This window comes from Microtus pennsylvanicus, chromosome 5, assembly GCF_037038515.1.
Source record: "Microtus pennsylvanicus isolate mMicPen1 chromosome 5, mMicPen1.hap1, whole genome shotgun sequence".
Lineage (NCBI taxonomy): Eukaryota > Metazoa > Chordata > Mammalia > Rodentia > Cricetidae > Microtus > Microtus pennsylvanicus.
Genome location: NC_134583.1, coordinates 127,414,593 through 127,432,360, shown reverse-complemented (window position 1 = coordinate 127,432,360; position 17,768 = coordinate 127,414,593). Strand labels below are relative to the sequence as shown.

At 40.3% G+C, this 17,768-nt stretch overlaps 1 protein-coding gene across 1 annotated transcript in view; it reads right to left on the bottom strand.

Annotated features, from left to right (window-relative positions):
• Positions 1–722: 722 nt before the first annotated feature.
• Positions 723–17,768, bottom strand: part of Sorcs3 (sortilin related VPS10 domain containing receptor 3) — a 648,362-nt gene continuing 631,316 nt past the window's right edge. Inside the window, exons 21-27 of the mRNA XM_075974355.1 lie at positions 15,861–15,984; positions 14,175–14,287; positions 9,465–9,596; positions 7,750–7,849; positions 6,752–6,857; positions 2,129–2,289; positions 723–1,697 (exon numbers count right to left, since the gene is read on the bottom strand). Coding sequence (XP_075830470.1) covers positions 1,633–1,697; positions 2,129–2,289; positions 6,752–6,857; positions 7,750–7,849; positions 9,465–9,596; positions 14,175–14,287; positions 15,861–15,984 — 801 coding nt within the window. The 3' untranslated portion in view covers positions 723–1,632. The remainder of the gene's footprint in view (positions 1,698–2,128; positions 2,290–6,751; positions 6,858–7,749; positions 7,850–9,464; positions 9,597–14,174; positions 14,288–15,860; positions 15,985–17,768) is intronic.

Sequence of the window (17,768 nt, the reverse complement as noted above, 5' to 3'; positions counted from 1 at the left end):
TGAAATGAAAAGGATCTTTAGAAACATTTCTAACACTGACCTACGCCGTAGCCAGCTAGATTTCTCTATCACATTCTCCCCGTGTCTCACAAGGAGGAACATGAACAGCATTCTGTGAGGGTTACTAGGTACAAAATGTGGCCTCTCCTCCCATATATATATACAGTATATCGTTCTTTAAAACAGGTGTGCTCAGGCAGAGCCTGGAAACGAAAACAACGCTTATAGCATGGTGGAAAGTGATCCTACAGAAAAGAACTGGCATGTCAAACGTGTGGAGGGGCTGAGGTGCTAGGGAAGTGAGGAAGGGCTTTGAAAGCCATTCACCTCAGACGCAAGGACTACCTTAAGGGAACTGGAGGCAGACGTCTGACTTTAAGGAAGTTGTGTACATCTGACAAGCAAACAGCACAGCTTTGCTAAATCATGTCTGACTAATATCATTAAGGGCTAGGCCTCTATTCGGCCTGTAAGGTTTGCACAGACTCGGGATTCCACAAAATGGCACCTCCAGTCTAGCCTCTGACTCTTCTCATTCCAGTAGATACTCACTGAGCCTAACATAGTGCCCACGGACTGTTCTGAGCTCTGAGTAGCGTGGAACTCGCCATGAGCAATGCACATATTCTTTTAATCCAATTTCTGAAAACAGAAATAACAGAATCCTTAGATCCATTGCTCCTTCTTTAGAGAGTTCTGCTTTCTTGGGCTGATAAATAGCATTCTTTTTTTTTTTTTTTGAGAAAAGGTCTTATTTCCCCAACTGGGTTTCAGTTTGAAGTCTCTACTAGGCCTTGTGTTACCTTCCATATTATCTCATGAAGAAAACAGCCCCCATGTTCTCAGATGCCAATAAAGTCTTTCCTTTGTTAACTGCCCCAAAGAAGCCCTCCCCGCCCACTTTATATACATAAGCAGAAACCAGCTATGGTGTGGACAGAGACGCAAGAGTTGAGTGTGACAGACATCTGGAGAGCATCCAGTATCCAACACATCAAGCAGGCTGGGGGGCGGTCGGCACTGAAGGTGAGTGCATAAGCCAACACACACATCTTTCTTTTTTTCTGTTTTCTTTTTTACTAAACATTAAATTATTTCTTAGGAAATAAAAAGCTATTTACATTGTAGTTATATACAATATGCCATCTGTAGCCTCAGAATTGACATGCACGAGGCAGGGCCTCTTTCAGAAAGGTGTGCGTGCCTTTGGCAGCTACATCCACTCCCCCCCCTCAACCTACATCCTGCAATTGAACCGGGGGATGATATGTGTTGTGTGTGTATGCACTGTGGAGGGTGGCAGGGGCAGGAGAAATAGAAATGAACAAAAATCCAATTCAAAAAAAGGCAGAGGAACACAAGAATGTCTTTGCTCTACCACCAGCAGAGTAAAGCAAGGAGCCTGTGGGAAGACACATCCTTAACACAGACACAATCATGTATTCCTTCATCCATTGCAATCAGCTAAGGATGCCTTTGTTTCCTCCCAAAGCTCAGTATCTGCCTGTTATTTATGAAGGAACCCTTGGTAAACAAAAGGTAAAAAAGACATTTTCATTTTTCCATAATAACAGTAATAATAGTCATCAAAAATAAAAAGTCAGGAAGGTGGTTGACCACGTGGCTTCTTGGTTAAACACTAGTACAGTTGGGGATCTCCTTTGTGCTCTCGCTGTTTGCTATGGTGGCAATGCCTCCTGCAGGGAAGAAAAGACACAGAGACGAGACAGAGTAAGTTCCACAAGGCTGATGGCTCTTCCCTTTATTCACTGCCAAATAACAAACTGCCAGGAACAGGCTGTAGTAGGTTTTAACTAAGTAGAGCATCTGGAAATTCCTGCCAGATCACTAGCTTCTCATCCACCTCCACAGAATATAGGTAGGACCAACATATTGACAGCCATATTACATTATCTTCCATTGTGCTGCTCATTACAGCAATAGCTATGTGTGTATATATATAGTTAGAGGTGGCAAATGAATTTTGAAACAAGACTGTCACCGTAACCTGTGCTTTCCCCAGTCTTGCAGTCCACAACTGTCTGGTGGCACAGGCATGCAATTCCAGCTAATGACAGAATGTTTGGAGGACACAGGTCTTTGAGTGTGGTGGCACCGGCACACATACCTATGACCCGTGTATCCAGCTCTTTGTCCAGCAGTTCTTCGGGCTCAGTGAAATCACTGAGTGTGATTTTGGGGGCATTTTCACTTTGGCTCACTGATCCGATCATCTCCTGCTCCTTGTCATGTTGGACTTGGGCATAGATGTTTATCCAGGGGATTTTCCTACATGAGGTAGGAACAAAATCAAAGTGAGATAAAAGGGCAAGCCTGCTGTAAGCAATAAAAAGTGCTAGCGGTAAGTAGAGGAAATGCCGTTTACAGGAACAGCCAGCTCAGAGAATGGCCTGGCCAGGCACAGAGACCCTGAAGCCAAAGATGCAAAGCTAGCCAGAGATCAAGATGCCCAGGTGAGATTGAACCTGCAGAACTCCCTTTAAAGGGGGCAATGACGTTGATGAGTTACTAAATAAAGTCTGAAAATATCCACCTGTTATTACATTTGCAAAGGAGCTGGACTTTGAGTCTTATGAGACTCAAATGGCATTTTTCACTAAGTTGGCATATATATATATACAGTCACCCAAAGAGTCTGCTAGACATTCTTCAGGACAAGCAGATAGTGACTGCCTTTGAAATTTCCTGCTTTGTGGAAATATCTGCTGGAAACTATGGACCTGTAGGCCGAAGATGGATGCCCCAATGGTACAGAGGAACTTTGGGTGACTGTACAGGCAGTGAGATGTCTCTGTCATTTCTAGAGTTTTAAAAGTTGCTTACTTTTTGTTTGCTTAGGTAATACTGTATTCTTCTGGAGTCTTTGATGGAGTTGCAGAATAGATAGATAGTTATAGTTATAGTTTTCCATTGTTATGATAAAAGATAAAATAGATAGAAATATTGTAACTGTAATTCTTGCTTGATAACTGTTTTGTTATATGTAATTTTGCTATGTTAAAGTTAAAGCCTTCCTTTTTTGCTAAACAGAAAAAGGGGAAGTGATGTGGGAGTGTCATATATCAATCTGTTGATTTCATTGGTTAAGCAATAAAGAAACTGCTTGGCTGGCCCTCATAGGTTAAAACATAGGTGGGAGGAGTAAACAGAACAGAATGCTGGTAGGAAAAGGAAGTGAGCTCAGACTTGACAGCTCTGCTCTCAGGAGCAGAGACGCCATGCTCCGCTCTCCTGGGCAGAGGCGATTCAGCTCCGACCCAGGATGGACGTAGGCTAGAATCTTCCCGGTAAGCGCACCTTGGGGTGCAACACAGATGATTAGAGATGGGCTAAATTAATATGTGAGAATTAGCCTAGAAGTGGCTAGATAGAAATGGGCCAAGCAGTGTTTAAATGAATACAGTGTCCATGTAATTATTTCGGGGCATAAGCTAAAACTAGCCACGTGGGCGGCCGGGGTGCTGGGGACACAGCCCTGCCGCTTCAATTACTACATTACTTAATAGATGTTTTTTGAGGGGATGAATAAAATATTCAAATCCTGTGCTCTATGCGTTTTTCTAGACCAGTTTTCAATATAATGGCTGTACTTTTATGCTGGCATGGTATAACCAGAAGACATTTTTTTTTACTTCATTGAATGGTGTGGATATTGAACTAAATTATAAAATGACAAAAAGCCAGTAAATATCTTCTAATGTCTAGTTCAACCTAATGTATTCCATGTATTCTTAAAGGTCCATCTCTCTCTTCTAGTAGGATTTTCATGCTTGTATCTTCTTCATTCTATTCCAACCCCAAATGAGGCCAAATATGTAATGAAGTTTTCCAGAATAACTCTCATAGGAAACTCTGAATGTAGCTTTTAAGCACATGCTTTTCTCTACTTTTCCTCTATGCTCAATTTTCATGCCTTGGTTTTCTTTCCATACATGAAAGATTGTATCCTCACATTTCCTACTGGTCTATACCTGTGGGACCCAATTTATAATACTTTAAGTGTGCATGATCTTGGAGGCAAAACCTGACACACTCCATGAATGTACATAATTAAAAATTCAGGGGTTGTAGTATCAACTCAATTGACATAAGGACTTGTATAGCATCCATTGAGCTATGGGTTCAATCCCTAGCATCCCACAATAGGTGTGCATGCCTATAATTAGAGTGCTTAGGAGGTACATGCATGAGGATCAGTTCAAAGTCATCATCAGCTATATAATGTGTTTGAGGCAAGCCAGAAATAAAGGAAAAAAGAAAATGCAGAGAAAAAGATAACTAGATAGATGAAGATAGATGACAGATGATAGATAGATAGATAGATAGATAGATAGATAGATAGATAGATAGACAGATAGATGATGGATAGACAGACTTAATTGGTTTTTACTTTCATTTTTAAATAAATCCACATATAGTCTATGAATTAAATTGCTTCTAGCCAGAAAACTACAATTGCTCATAAATGTAAAGTTCAACTATAATGTTACTATTCACAAGGTCTAGGGGGCAGACGTAGTGTATTCCTGATCATACAATTTGTTATCCACCTTTCCTGCTTAGCTAAAGACACCTGGGAGTGTTTGTACTCATTAGGCCTTACAAAGACTGCTCACTTTATTTCAATCCCTGAAAGTAAACATGTTTTCATCTTCAATAGATGACTGGAAGGGGCTGGCTTTGACATCACAATTTGTAACATTATAAGAAGCTGTCAAGTTGCTTTTCATTGCTTAACACATTCACTTGTAGAATTTTTGAAGATGTCAGTCAAGTCTGAGCTCCGTGTTTCCATAAAGAGATGGAGGAATGTGTCTTGGGCCACATATCCATGCAGGTTTAAATAAGAGGAATAAGCTGGGGGAGTGCAAGTATCCTAAAAAAGCAGGCAATCAAACCAAATCAGGTTCAGTTTATATTCATTTTCTCCAGCTATGAAGAAAGCAGATTTGAACTATAATGAAAGCCCTATTGAAAGAAAAATAGGTAGGAAGAAATATAAGGGCTCTAAAATTTTCTTGAATAACCAGAAAAACATACATAATGATAGAAAGCAGGTCTTTCTTGTTGAGGATTTTTCAGAGAGTAAAATCACATTGCAAGAAATTTTAATTATATTGCTAAGCCTTCTGAAAGCCACAGTCACCATCTACAAAGCAGATACAATGTGAAGGGTGGGGTGCTATTTACTTGAAGGATGTTTGGTGATCTTATTTCTCTCTCATTTTCTTAACTAACTTTATTGGGTGATTCTAAGTGCATAGAGCATAGTAGGAACTCAATATGTATTTGTTGGATGAATGGATGTTTAAATTAGTTTGTACTGGTATCCTATCAAGAGAAAAATTTGCTTGTATAAACAGTAGAGTCAATAACCTAGAAATACAAGTGCAACTGTCTTCATTACCTTGCTGAGCCATTCATCAGTGTTTGGTAGCCAGGTGTAACTACATGTGTTTTGATAAACGTCAACATGAAAAACTGAGCTACCATATCACTGCAGATGTTTTGATGCATGTTCATTGTTACAGAAATGCTACTGGATGGTAATGAACAAGGCAGAGGAGAATGAGAGATCCAGGAGGCTGCCTGACCTTTCTTTGTTTGCTAGCTGGCATACCCTGCACAGTCACCAATGGGAGTCTACAAGACGGGAAGAAAAGAAAAGGCCAGAGAAATAAAAGAAAATTTAGCCGAGTATCAACCAAAGGCCTGGAGCATTGGGAGGTAAACACAGAACAGGAACATAGACTAGGAAAGTAAAGGTTAACTTTTGGCTTACTGCTGTTTATCAAGTTTGACTGGCACTAGTCCACTGCCAGAAAAAGAAAGTTTGGTCTGATAATTGAGAACTACAAAGTACAGTAATTGTGAAACATCATTATCTGAGTGGATTCAAGTACAAAAGTCTACAGAGTTAGAGTTGTCTACATATATAATATATATATTTGCTTGAAGAGTTTCTTTTAGAAACAGTAAAAGAAGGAAACAGGAAGTATTTATAATATACAACATTTTATTCTTTCTTTTTTTTGAAAACTTGAATCATAGTCTCATATAACCCAGGATGACCTCAAAATTACTGTGTAGCTAAAGATGATCTTGAACTTCTGATCCTCCTGGCTCCACCTTTCAAATGCTATGATTACAATCAGGTGCCTTATATCAGGTTTATATAGCAGTTGGGCTCAATCCCAGGGCCTTGAGCATGCTAGATAAACACTTTACACATTGAGTTATATGTCCATCACCTACCTTGCAGGCTGAAACAACAATTGGATAGCAACAATATGAGATAAAGAAACATAGGTATACAGTGTACATAGTGTGTGTGTTTGTATTCATTGAAAATGAAGGTTTTTCTCTGTTTAACTACTCTGCATGGTTGTTGGCCTGTATGAAAACACTTCTGGAATATCTGAGAACTCACTTCAGAATATGGGTGAGATTTGAAAATCCTCTCACACATTTATTATGGAGAATAAATAGATTTCAAAACTAATCCCTATTTTCTTAATCTGTTAAACCTACAAAATTAATATAGGTCTGATTCTCAAACACATTCATTCCCTGATTCCAAGTCACTCCTAATTTTTCTCCAGCACCAAGGAAAGCATCAAGAAAAATGAAGATCACATTGTAGATATAAGCTGAGGAACATCGGTCATAAGAAGAGTCAGCTGCAATGAACCTCACTTGGAGCTACAATCGGACGGACAATAACACTTACCTTTTAAACTTGTAGATCAGAAACACAGCCAAGCCGACAAATACCACTGACAATAGCATAAGCATGGCGGAGCTGCTGTGCCCAGCGCTGGAGTCCACCAGTGGAGCTGTGGCGGGGAGAAGAGAGGTGCTCAGGATGAAGCTGGAGCGAGGGTGGAGACACTGGAGAATGGAGGCTGACTGCCCACCCCGATTTCCAGTCTCCAAAGGCCTGCATGCTACTTGGGCATTGGACATGCTCTGATGAGAAGAATTATTCTAAACTTTCACGGAAACTTAAGCTCCTCTGTTGTGTCTGGGCACACTTACCGGTTAGGGTATGTATATACTGAGTACATGTGACTCACTGAGGGAGTAAAGGTCTTGCATTTTTGTCTTATTAGTCTTCTTAACAATGTGGCAGCACACTGATAACTTTGGGTTTACCATAAATAAAATCTTAAACCGTTTTCTCTCCTTCTACCATACTCTGTAGGTATAAGTCCCCTAGATGGTGAGCCTTAGGAACTCTTTAGCAGAAAATTCTGCCCACCCAATAAGCAGACTATCCAGAACCCACATGTCCATGTCCAATAGGACATGCCAATTCTATTCCTTTTGTAAGGCACCCAGTGACAGCTACCTGATCCGACTTCCCACATGACTCACATTCTGTAAATGGAATGGGATCTTAAAGTTTCCTGAGTTGACCTCTTGTAGAGACTCAGAATCAAAGACCTTTGAAGAACCCAAGTACCACCCACATAACCCAACCACCTCAAATATAAAGTCAAAGAAATATAACATTTTCTCAAAATAGTATTCGGAATTCAATAATAAAGCCACTTGTAAAAAAGTCTTCCTGCAGTAGCTCCCAAGATACCAACAACCCCTTATCACACATACAGGCTTAGGTGTTGCATAATCTATGGAAAAGGGTTCAGAGAGTATTCCTTCCTTTTTCTGCTCAAAATCATAACTCATCCATCTTCACATTCCCTGAATCCAGCAAGTACTCACCTAACGTCAGCTGTGTGACATATACAATGACCTGGACCCCTGGCTTCAGCTCAAACTGTACCAGGTTTTGGTTTAGCGCATTAAATACTGTCTCTACAATCTGTAAAACAAGAGAGAGGGTTCATGGGCAGACATGACAAATGATAGTACTCCCTTATAAGTCAACTGGCAAAAAAAAAGTTCATTCATGAGATAAAGACATCTTTATCAACTTGGTTCTCATAGCCACAGAGCTTTCATGAGACCGAGAAGTAGAAAGGCAGAAAGAGGCATGTCAAAAAAGAAAGAGCAGCTTTCCAAAGCTCCCCATGAATGAGAGCTCCAACAGACATAGTATTTCATTCAACTTCTAGCTTAGACTTCTTTCATCCCTGCCTTTATAAGCAGAGGCCTGTTGTGGGTTCAATGGAAGAATGTCAACTTATCGTTAGTTCTTTAATCTGATCAGGTAACACACTGGGTACAGAGGCACCTGCAAGGATTAAAGCCCAAGCAGAACCCCATCCCAATCCTCTGCATATTCTATTCCACAGACAATGGGAGGCAAACATCAAAGAAGAGGCTGCCTCCTTTTAAGGGATAATTTTTCCTTTTTCCACAGCAAGTCTCAGAACACACAACACTGATTTCATCACTCTCTGATTCCCACGTGAAAGCTGAGGCTCACTTAGCCTGTTGTCTCCAAATCTTATCTGCCTGTACACACCTTAATATCACAGCTGCTATCCATCACTGTAATTACCTGTTTATCTAAATGGATGGATAGTGGAGCTTCCAAATATAGTTCATGCTTGCTACTTGCTATTTCAGAATAATGAAGGCTTAGAAAAGGGATATGTACACCAAGAAGATGGATTTGTTTTTGAGTGACTTTAACATACACCCCATGATGCGAAGAATTCCTTCAGTCCAGACAAAAGGATACCAGCACTTCTCTTGCCTGAGCATTATGGATGGTGTCACCCAAGCCAGGTGAGAACTGGATGCAGGAGTCTGCGCAATGGTTACTCCACATAGGAGCACATGTGTTTAAATCACACGGCCTTTCAGCAGCTTTGTTCTCTCTTATTTCCATTTCTCTTGACTTAGCATCATGAGGAGATAGGGGAGGGCAGCACAGCGTGCAGCCAGCAATATCCCAGCGGACGCAAAAGCGATAGGAAGAAACAGCACACTAGAGCCTATTTGCTTCCAGAGCTGTGCGCTGATCACAAGAACCATGTGTCCAACAATGACCGCCAGTCATAATCCACTTTGGAAATAATGTTCCTTTTGTCAAAGCAAAACCCATCTTTCTTCAAAGAAAAGTGTCTAAAAGCAATATGTTTCCTCCCCAGAACACTGACCAGCATCGCTAGGGCCCATGCAGTTGAAAGACCTTATTCCCACAAACAGATAGGGAAACACCAGTATGTGTGACCCTGTCTGCCTCTGTCTCTGTATTTATATCTGTTCCTTTCACTCTCCCTCTCTCCTTCACCAGTGGAGGGCACGAAAGGCTCAAGAATGCCAGGCACTGGAATAAGTGAGGCTGGGACACTATTCTATCCTTGTTTATTATGCATAGGATTGATAACTGTTCAAGATCCAAGATGTTGGGACAAGAGCCACTGGCTGACTGGTAGGCTGCTCTTGCTCTTCGACCAGAGACCACTTTATGTTAACACAGAGCCTGGTGTGGTGGCAGGTGTCCCAGTCGACAGTCTGTGACTTACTTGCTCTAGATCCCCTTCGTGGCCTTTCCTCCTCTCTGTCAAGTTCTTGGGTGGGAGGATGAAAAGCTCTGCTGAAGTGGGGAGACCTGGGAACACAGCCACGAGAATCTGGTCTTCTGGGACACTGGTTACCTGCAAAACATTTAAAGAAAAGAGTTAGGGTTTAAGTGCCAGCCTTCCATAGACCAGTAGCTAGGAATGGACCCAGTATGATGTTTTTAAAACGTCGTAATCTAGACCCAGGCTGCAGGGTACACCCAGGCTGTCCTTCTGTTACCCCTCAAGCTCCCAGCTAACACTCCACTGCCTTCTCTGCCCTCACTTTCAGTTGTCCTGAAACTCAGAGAGTATTCCAAATGATTCCTCAATGGTATTTACTGGGAACATTTACAAAAGTTTGTCTTATATTTTCTACTTCTTTTTTATTGAGAAAACTAGACCAGTGGCTCAAACTTGAAGAGAATGTGTCCAAATGAGGAGTAAGCAGTCACAAAGAAACATGCAGGGGCATGGTGAATTCCAAGTAACAGCACAGGAGCACTTGCTTTCTCAGTTAAAGTAGGAATGCTTCGAGGTTAATAGAATTATTGGCGTGGCTACAGTGGAAGGAGAGCCACTCACCAGGACTGGAAACATGAAAAAGAATTGATACCTATCATCAATTTACTTTCCAAAAGAATTTATTTCAGACCATAAAAGTACTCAGGTTCTTCAACCTGTAACCATAACATGTTTAGTCCTAAGGAAATGATTAAAAATGTCTGAAAACCATACATAGCAATAAACATGATATTATCTAAGGTAAAAATAAATGGGAAGCTTAACCACTCACAAATTAAGAAAATACTGCTATAATCACATGGGAAAATATTATTCTATGTTGCAGGTGATGTTGAACACTATATGAGGTCATGTGGTTACTTATAATGGCTGCATACTCATTTTATTTCTATATAATTCTTTCATTACAAGTTTATAAAAATATAAATGTATATAAGATATAAATTCTAAATCTTAAGATGGGATTATGGGTGAATTTTTCTATTCTTGAGCATCTGATTTTATTGAGTTCTGTTATTAAATATTTAAAAGGGCCAAACTTCTGATGGGAAAAAAATGGGTGAAAATGAACTAAATTTTCCTGTAGATTATTCTTTCCTGTGTGTATTGATGCTCTTTGATTAAGAAAAATGTCTATTCTCTCAATATAAATATGACAGAGGATGTGTGTTTCAACTGAAATGCCACCTCACTTAAAGGATTCTCATGTGACCACCCACCTGCAATTATGTCTTCCAGGCTATTCAAATCACAATTGTCACCACACCACACTTCAGGGACACTGATCATGTCCACCATTGCCTACATTTGCATCTGTTAGTTGCAGTCTTTTTTTTTTTTTGGACAGATGTTGACTGTGTGCTTGCCCAGGCATCTGTATCCCCAGAAATCTTTGAGGATACTTCACTATTCTAAAGTTGCTTGTCATGGTAGAAACTCAATGAACCAATGATGCTTGCTGAATTGAATGGAGGCAGAAGGGTAGATTGTTGCCTATTTGCTCAGCTCTGATTCCTATGTAGAACTAGGCTTAATGATTGGAGCTGACTCTCAGGGTTACTATAAACTAAACAGAGCCAGGAAGGCAGAAACAGCAATAAAGTCTAAAAAAAAATCTACCAGCCACAAAGGCATTGCACTCCCACAGTGGTTTTCCAGACATATCAGTATTGTGTGGGGATGCATGACCACCAAATATCTGGAAGTCACAGAGTCCTAGTACACAGAGCAGGAAGACCTTCTCCTCATCAGCCAGAAGTAGCAAGTATTAGAGCCCAAGAAAGAGTGAACCATTTTGATACAGACAGAAGTTTCTGTCCTGCTTGATCCCACATCTATTCAGTACCAAAGAAACACACAGAGGCTTATATCAATTATAAACCATTTAGCTTATTAGCTCAGGCTTATTATTAACTAGATCTTGCAACTTAAATTAGTTTGTAATCCATGTCTATGTTTAGCCATGTGGCTTGGTATCTTTTCTCAGTGATACCAAGATCTTTTCTCATCTTGCTTCCTCTGCATCTGGCTGGTGACTGACTCTCTGCCTTTTCTCTTCCCAGAATTCTCCTAGTTTGGTTCCTATGCCTATACTTCCTGCCTGGCTATTGGTCAATCGGTGTTTTATTGAAGCAATATGAGTGGCAAATCTTTACAGTGTACTAGATCATTATCCCACAGAATTTTGAGGATTACCTAACAAAGCGAAGAGGTGAACCTGCCAGTGCCTTGGCTGGTATGATCCTCCTTGTTTCATCTCAGGAAGGGTCTGTCAGGGGTCATAGAGGGAACCTTGAAGCTGTGCATCTACACACACTTAATCCTGTCTAAAGGGACATGTGATTAAGAAACTGACCTCTTGAAGTTTTGTTTGTTTTTTTGTTTGTTTTGCTTTGTTTTTGAGACAGGGTTTCTCTGTAGCTTTGGAGCCTGTCCTTGGACTAGCTTTTTTAAACCAGGTTGATCTTGAATTTACAGAGATCTACCTGCCTCTGCCTCTCTAGTGCTGGGATTAAAGGTGTGCGCCACCACCACCAAGCTGATCTCCTGAAGTTTTAAGAACTAGGCAACAAGATATACACAGTATCCAAATGGTTTGTATGTAAAACATGATCCCACCCTGGATGTACGCTATGGCCTGAGCACTCGTGATCTACCTACAGTTTATGGTTGAAGCCTCAGCATCAATGGGATAGGCGTGGAAGGAAGGGCTTGGGGAGGGTGATTAGGCCATGAGGGTAGGACAGTCATGAATGAGATCAGTACCCTTATTCAAGTAGTTCTAGATAACTACTTTGCCCTCTTTCCACAGTGTGAACACAAAGTGAGAAAATGCCATTTATGGATCATGCTCTTATCAATGTCTTGGTCTTCAACTTTCTAGCATGGAGAATTTCAAGAGATAAATTTTTGTCATTTGTAAGTCAATCATTGTACAGTAGCCCAGACAGAATAAAGAGGCTGTCTTATTCTTATCCTTTCTATGAATAATTCATTTATAGAGAGTTTGAAGTTTCCTTAAGATAGTGCCTACAGGAATTCCCCTCTATCCTCCTCACTAACTTACTCTACTTCCTTCCTATCAGCTCCTTTTTCAAATCTTTCCCTGTGTTTCCCCCTCTGCTTTGAAGCATGTTAGCAGTCTCAATTCCCTGATCCCACTTTCCTCCCAGGCAAGACTCATGATCTCTACAGCATTGGCTCAGACATTGCTGCTTCATCTTGAATCTCTGATTGACCTTCAAGTCCACATTCCCAGCTGTTCATGTTCATGCAATCATTTCTCATGTCTTCCAAATTCACAACAAATGATCAAAACCTATCACTGTTCCCAAATACAGTCTCTGCTACATAGTCCTAAATTAGTTGGTGGCAAGAATACCTCATATCTATTGTTTGGATTACAAAGTTTATCTTTTCCTCTCACCTATAAGTTCCTAGTACTTTTGTTGTTCATTATATTCATGATCCTTTGTCTCTTTTCTCAGTGTGATTTAATTTTACATGGTCTACCCAACCCCTGTTTTTGTTTGAAAGCATTTCCACATCCTGCCCTTTCTGCCTAAGCATCCTTTCTCCTGCATTGCCACAGCAATGGGTGCCTGGCGCATACATACATATATATATATATATATATATATATATATATATACACATATATACACAGAATTTTCTACTTAAAGGAAACATCATACTTTTCACATCCTCTGATGCCTACAATTAGCTCTTCTGATTCTTCACACTATGATTTAACCACAATAGTCCATTACTGACCACTTTGTTCTCCCATCTGAGAGATTGACCATACCAAATTCTTTGTCATTTCTGCAAAATACTGAGCGCTTCTAGCAGGAATTGGCTTTGCATGTACTGTTCATTCTACCTGAAGGTAAAATCTCTTCCCTATTAACTGGCACATATCCTTTAAAATACAGTTCAAATATCTTCATTGGAACCACTCCAATAGTTCAGGACACATCTATTGAATTGATTGCATGGGTCAGCCTTGCCAAATCCAGGATAGGGAAGTCACACATTTCTCGGTGCTGTTTGGAGATGCTGGCTATGCCTACATTACAGAACAAACAGCACATTAATTAGACTTACTTATCCACTTAAATTAAATGTTTTACTCATTGTTGTATTCTAGTATGTATTTCCAAGACTTGTTAACAACACTCTTATTTTCCCCATAACAAATATAACTTTGACTTAAATCTATAGCTGTATTTCCCTGGTGGGCTGCTCTGTTTCTTAGCTGTGTGGACAACGGTAACCTAGTGAACTTAAATATCTATTTAAGAAGGACCTAACCATAGGCAAATTGCAGATAAATGCATAAAATTAGTAGAGATTCATCAAGCTGTTATCCATTTCATTAGGAGTGTCAAGACCCTGTCTCAGAAATACTTGGGACGAACACCGAGCCGATTTCCATCTTCAGACACTAGACTAGACTATTCTATTCCCAGCTGTACTCTCGTGTCTCCTTTTTTTTCCCCTCCTTACTCAGTTCTGACTTTTCTTTATTTCTTTCTCTATATGGATAAAAAAATCCTCATCTTTCTTTGGAACAGAATTTTGAACTATTGGTTCTGTCATCTATTGCTTTTTTTTTTTGTCTCAAAGAATCAGATACAGTCAACTCACCTTAACCAGAGCTCTTTTGATAACATTGCCAATGTCTTGCCTCCACTCGGGAATATCAGGGTTATGGTAATCCAGGTTTGGAGAGAAGGATAAGAGCTGTGACTGGAAGTACTCTGCAAGAAGACAGAATGTGCAGGTGAAGCTGGCAGAGTGACATGCGAGGCTTCGATGGGCCATGGACCCTTAGCCATGCACATTAGAAACCAGTTCTCTTTCACAAGGTTTCAGCTACCTTTCCTTATTTTCAGTTGCTCTTTGGCGTCTGAAAAGAAAGGCATTTGGCCACCAAGAGTAGATTTGTGCTCTTCCTCATGTTGTTACTCCTATAAAGAATATTGGTTGAAATGAAAGACAAACAGGGAATCCCAGAGGAGATCTGAATCCCCTTCTGTGTATCACAGAGGCAGACCAAAGCATAGCAATCAGGAATGGCTGGGATGGATGCTTTTCAGCTCTCTGACCCCAGTTCCATTGTTGATTATTCTCTAAAAATCCCTCACAGGTGTGGAAAGTAGGTTAAACTTCGTCTCTAGAAGTGTAAGGTAATGCTTGATTTCTTGACCTGGTTAGTAAGTACACACGTGTATCCACTTGGCGCTAATTCATGAAAGTCAGCATTTCTGATGTATCCACTTTACAGTGTAACATTTACACTCCTACAAAAATATTTACTTCAGGTCCCGATAAGGGTCTCCGGTGGTCATCTGGCATAAAAGCAGGAAAAGAACTCACTGGGGCAAAGTTGGAGAAATATGGCTTAGTCAGAGGCTCACATACATTCATGTAACTTTTTAGACAAACTACAATCATAGTGGCTGTCCGGGCACTCCTGGGAGGTCTGAAGGGATGGAAGCATAGGATCATTAATTTCACTTAAAATAAATGTAATTAAGAACTGTTTCCCATGGTTTAGATCATGGTGGCAACTCCATATATCACCTTCTCTACCTTCATTTATGCTTATATTCATTTTTATTGCTGTGCTTTCATAGTGCATTGTATTAAACTTCATAAGAACATTTTTGTAGATCCACATATCCCTCCATAGAGGACCCCCATTCTAACTTCTCCTTTTACTATATTTTATTCTCCTAGGCAGTTTTGCTTCAACTTTCATGACACATATGATGTGTATATAGTTACATAAGCTAACGATTTTAGCGTCATTATAAAGCCTTCACAGACAATGATGCTGGAATTTCAACAATCAAGAAAGGAAAACCATTATTACTCTGCATAGGTCATCTCATTATCCAAGATATAAGTCCTACAGGGTGGAGGGCATTACTCCTCTGGTTTGTAGATCATTGTCCCATGTCATACAGCAAGTGCTGTACATACAATGCAAACACCTTAACAGATCATCAGACCTAGCTCCTTCTACGGTTCCTTGACTTTCTCTTTCCTTTAACTATAATAAATGTGATTGCCTAATAAGTACTCCAAACATGTGACCTAGATATACCACAAGATGTGTATCTCCACAAGGGACAACAGATGCCTAACTGTGATCTGCTTTTTTTTTTTTAAATTTTACTTCTCCATCCAATGAAGTCTATATTGGTGGACTTCAGTGTTCTCCCTAAAAGCTGGCAAATTCTAAACCGGTTTATGGTTGGCACTAGTATAGGAGGAGGGAAGTACTTGAACAGAAGAGAGTATCACATGACCAGGTCCAGAGCTTACCATGCACTGCAATTTCCTTGGTGTCTTGGATGAGAGCATTCCCAGCAGCTACTTGCACAGTGATGGTGTTGGTTCCCTCTGCAAGGAATGTGAAAGAGATGCTGCTGTCCAAGGTGATGAGGGGCTGCAAGAAAGAGAACAGCAAGATCCCTTCAGCCTTCCATGAGGTACCAGGTTTCCTTCCCTTCCTGTAAATCTCAGAATGTCATGCATATTCAGAGAATGACAGCTCTCAGGGGAGTTCTTCAGTTAAAAAAGAAAATAAACTAACAATTTTATTTGATTTCCCAAAACTCTGGCTATATCTCCAGAACTAGAAAGCGTATTAATCAATTTAAGATTCTGAAAATTTAAACCTTAACACTGAGTGACACTCTAGCTGTCATATCACCTTTGTTCTTTCTCTTAGGCAAAATAAAATCAGCTTTTAATGCCTGTATCTGATGGCTGCTGGAGCAAGGAATCACTTCCTGTCACTACCCAGTGTCCCTTGTGTTTTACCCCATACTTCTTTGGGCTGCAGGGACTTTTCAAAGAAGTGACCTGTTACATCAGTATCCCCTGACTTAAGCACAGTGTCATTCTTACAACAGAAAACACATGCAAAACAAATCCAGTGGCCTTACAATTGATTTTTTGGTTGAATTATGTCTGTTTTCCCTTGCAAAGCATTTTCTCCATTTTTATTAGTTTGAGAATGTACACACATGCATATATAATAGCTTGTGATTTAGTTTTCTTTTTGCTTCCTCCTGACTTAGCAAAAGATAGAGACTTATCAAGGACAAAAGAAGAAATAGAATGCAAGAAAGTTCTTGAGGAAGGGAAGGCAGAGCTTGAGATGGAAGAGTCAGTATCCAGCAGCTTTCTTAAGACCCTTATCTTCTCATGATCCCTGTGCTGTGGAAGGTAAGGGATAACAGCTGGAGGCTGGGTAAGGCACACAAGGAAATGCTTCAAGCATAGACTAGCAGACTCCCTATTCCCTTCACTCATAGGGACAACAAGATACAGAATGATAATGTAGCTTGCTGAAGTACACACAGAACTGCTCTCTAAAGGGGGTAAGTATCTGCCAATCCCCACAGTGTATTCATCATTGGCTGGATATGGGCACCCAGAGAAATGTAAAGGCCTGCAGATGTGGTTTTTAGACAGCGTTCTTTCTATAAGACTGAAATCCTTTTATTCTCACTATATTTGACAGGGCTTCTGAAGAACTAATTTGATTTCTTCTATTTCAAATTCTATAGCACTCCTTTATGATCAGGCTCATGGTTGTTGGGCAGAATCAGAGATACTACCCCAAGCTTCTGATATATTTTCTTCTCTCTTTATTGAATAAAAAAGGAAGGGAATATATACAGAAATACCATTTCCCCTCAGCTGAAGACAGCTCCCGAGGTGTAGGCATTATTTATTATACATATGGCTTAAGAATGGCACCCGTGTGCTTTTGGAGATGAGCAAAGGATAAGGTAGAAATGGATCTGTCACTCACACCATGATGTCATGTGTGTTTAGAGCCCTGATTCTTTAATATTTAGCTTATTTTTATTCTATGTGTATATATGCTGTACCTATATGTACTCTGTGTATGATATGTGTAGTACCTGCAGAGGCAAAAAGAGGGTATCAGATCCCCCATAACTGGGGGCTAAGAATTAAATCCTGGTCCTCTGAAAGAGCAGCAAATAAAATAATCTTAACTGCTGAGCCACGTCTCCAACCCTACACTCATGCTTTGAGAAGTATGCTGAAGACAAATGGGGCTCTGCATGGTGATGTCATTCACGCCATGGAAAGATAGAAGATCCACAGCCGTGGAATGAGAGGCTATGTGTACCACACTGCTGTTGTCTCCTGAATGACAAGAACGGTGACTTAAAACTCAAGACCCAGCAATAA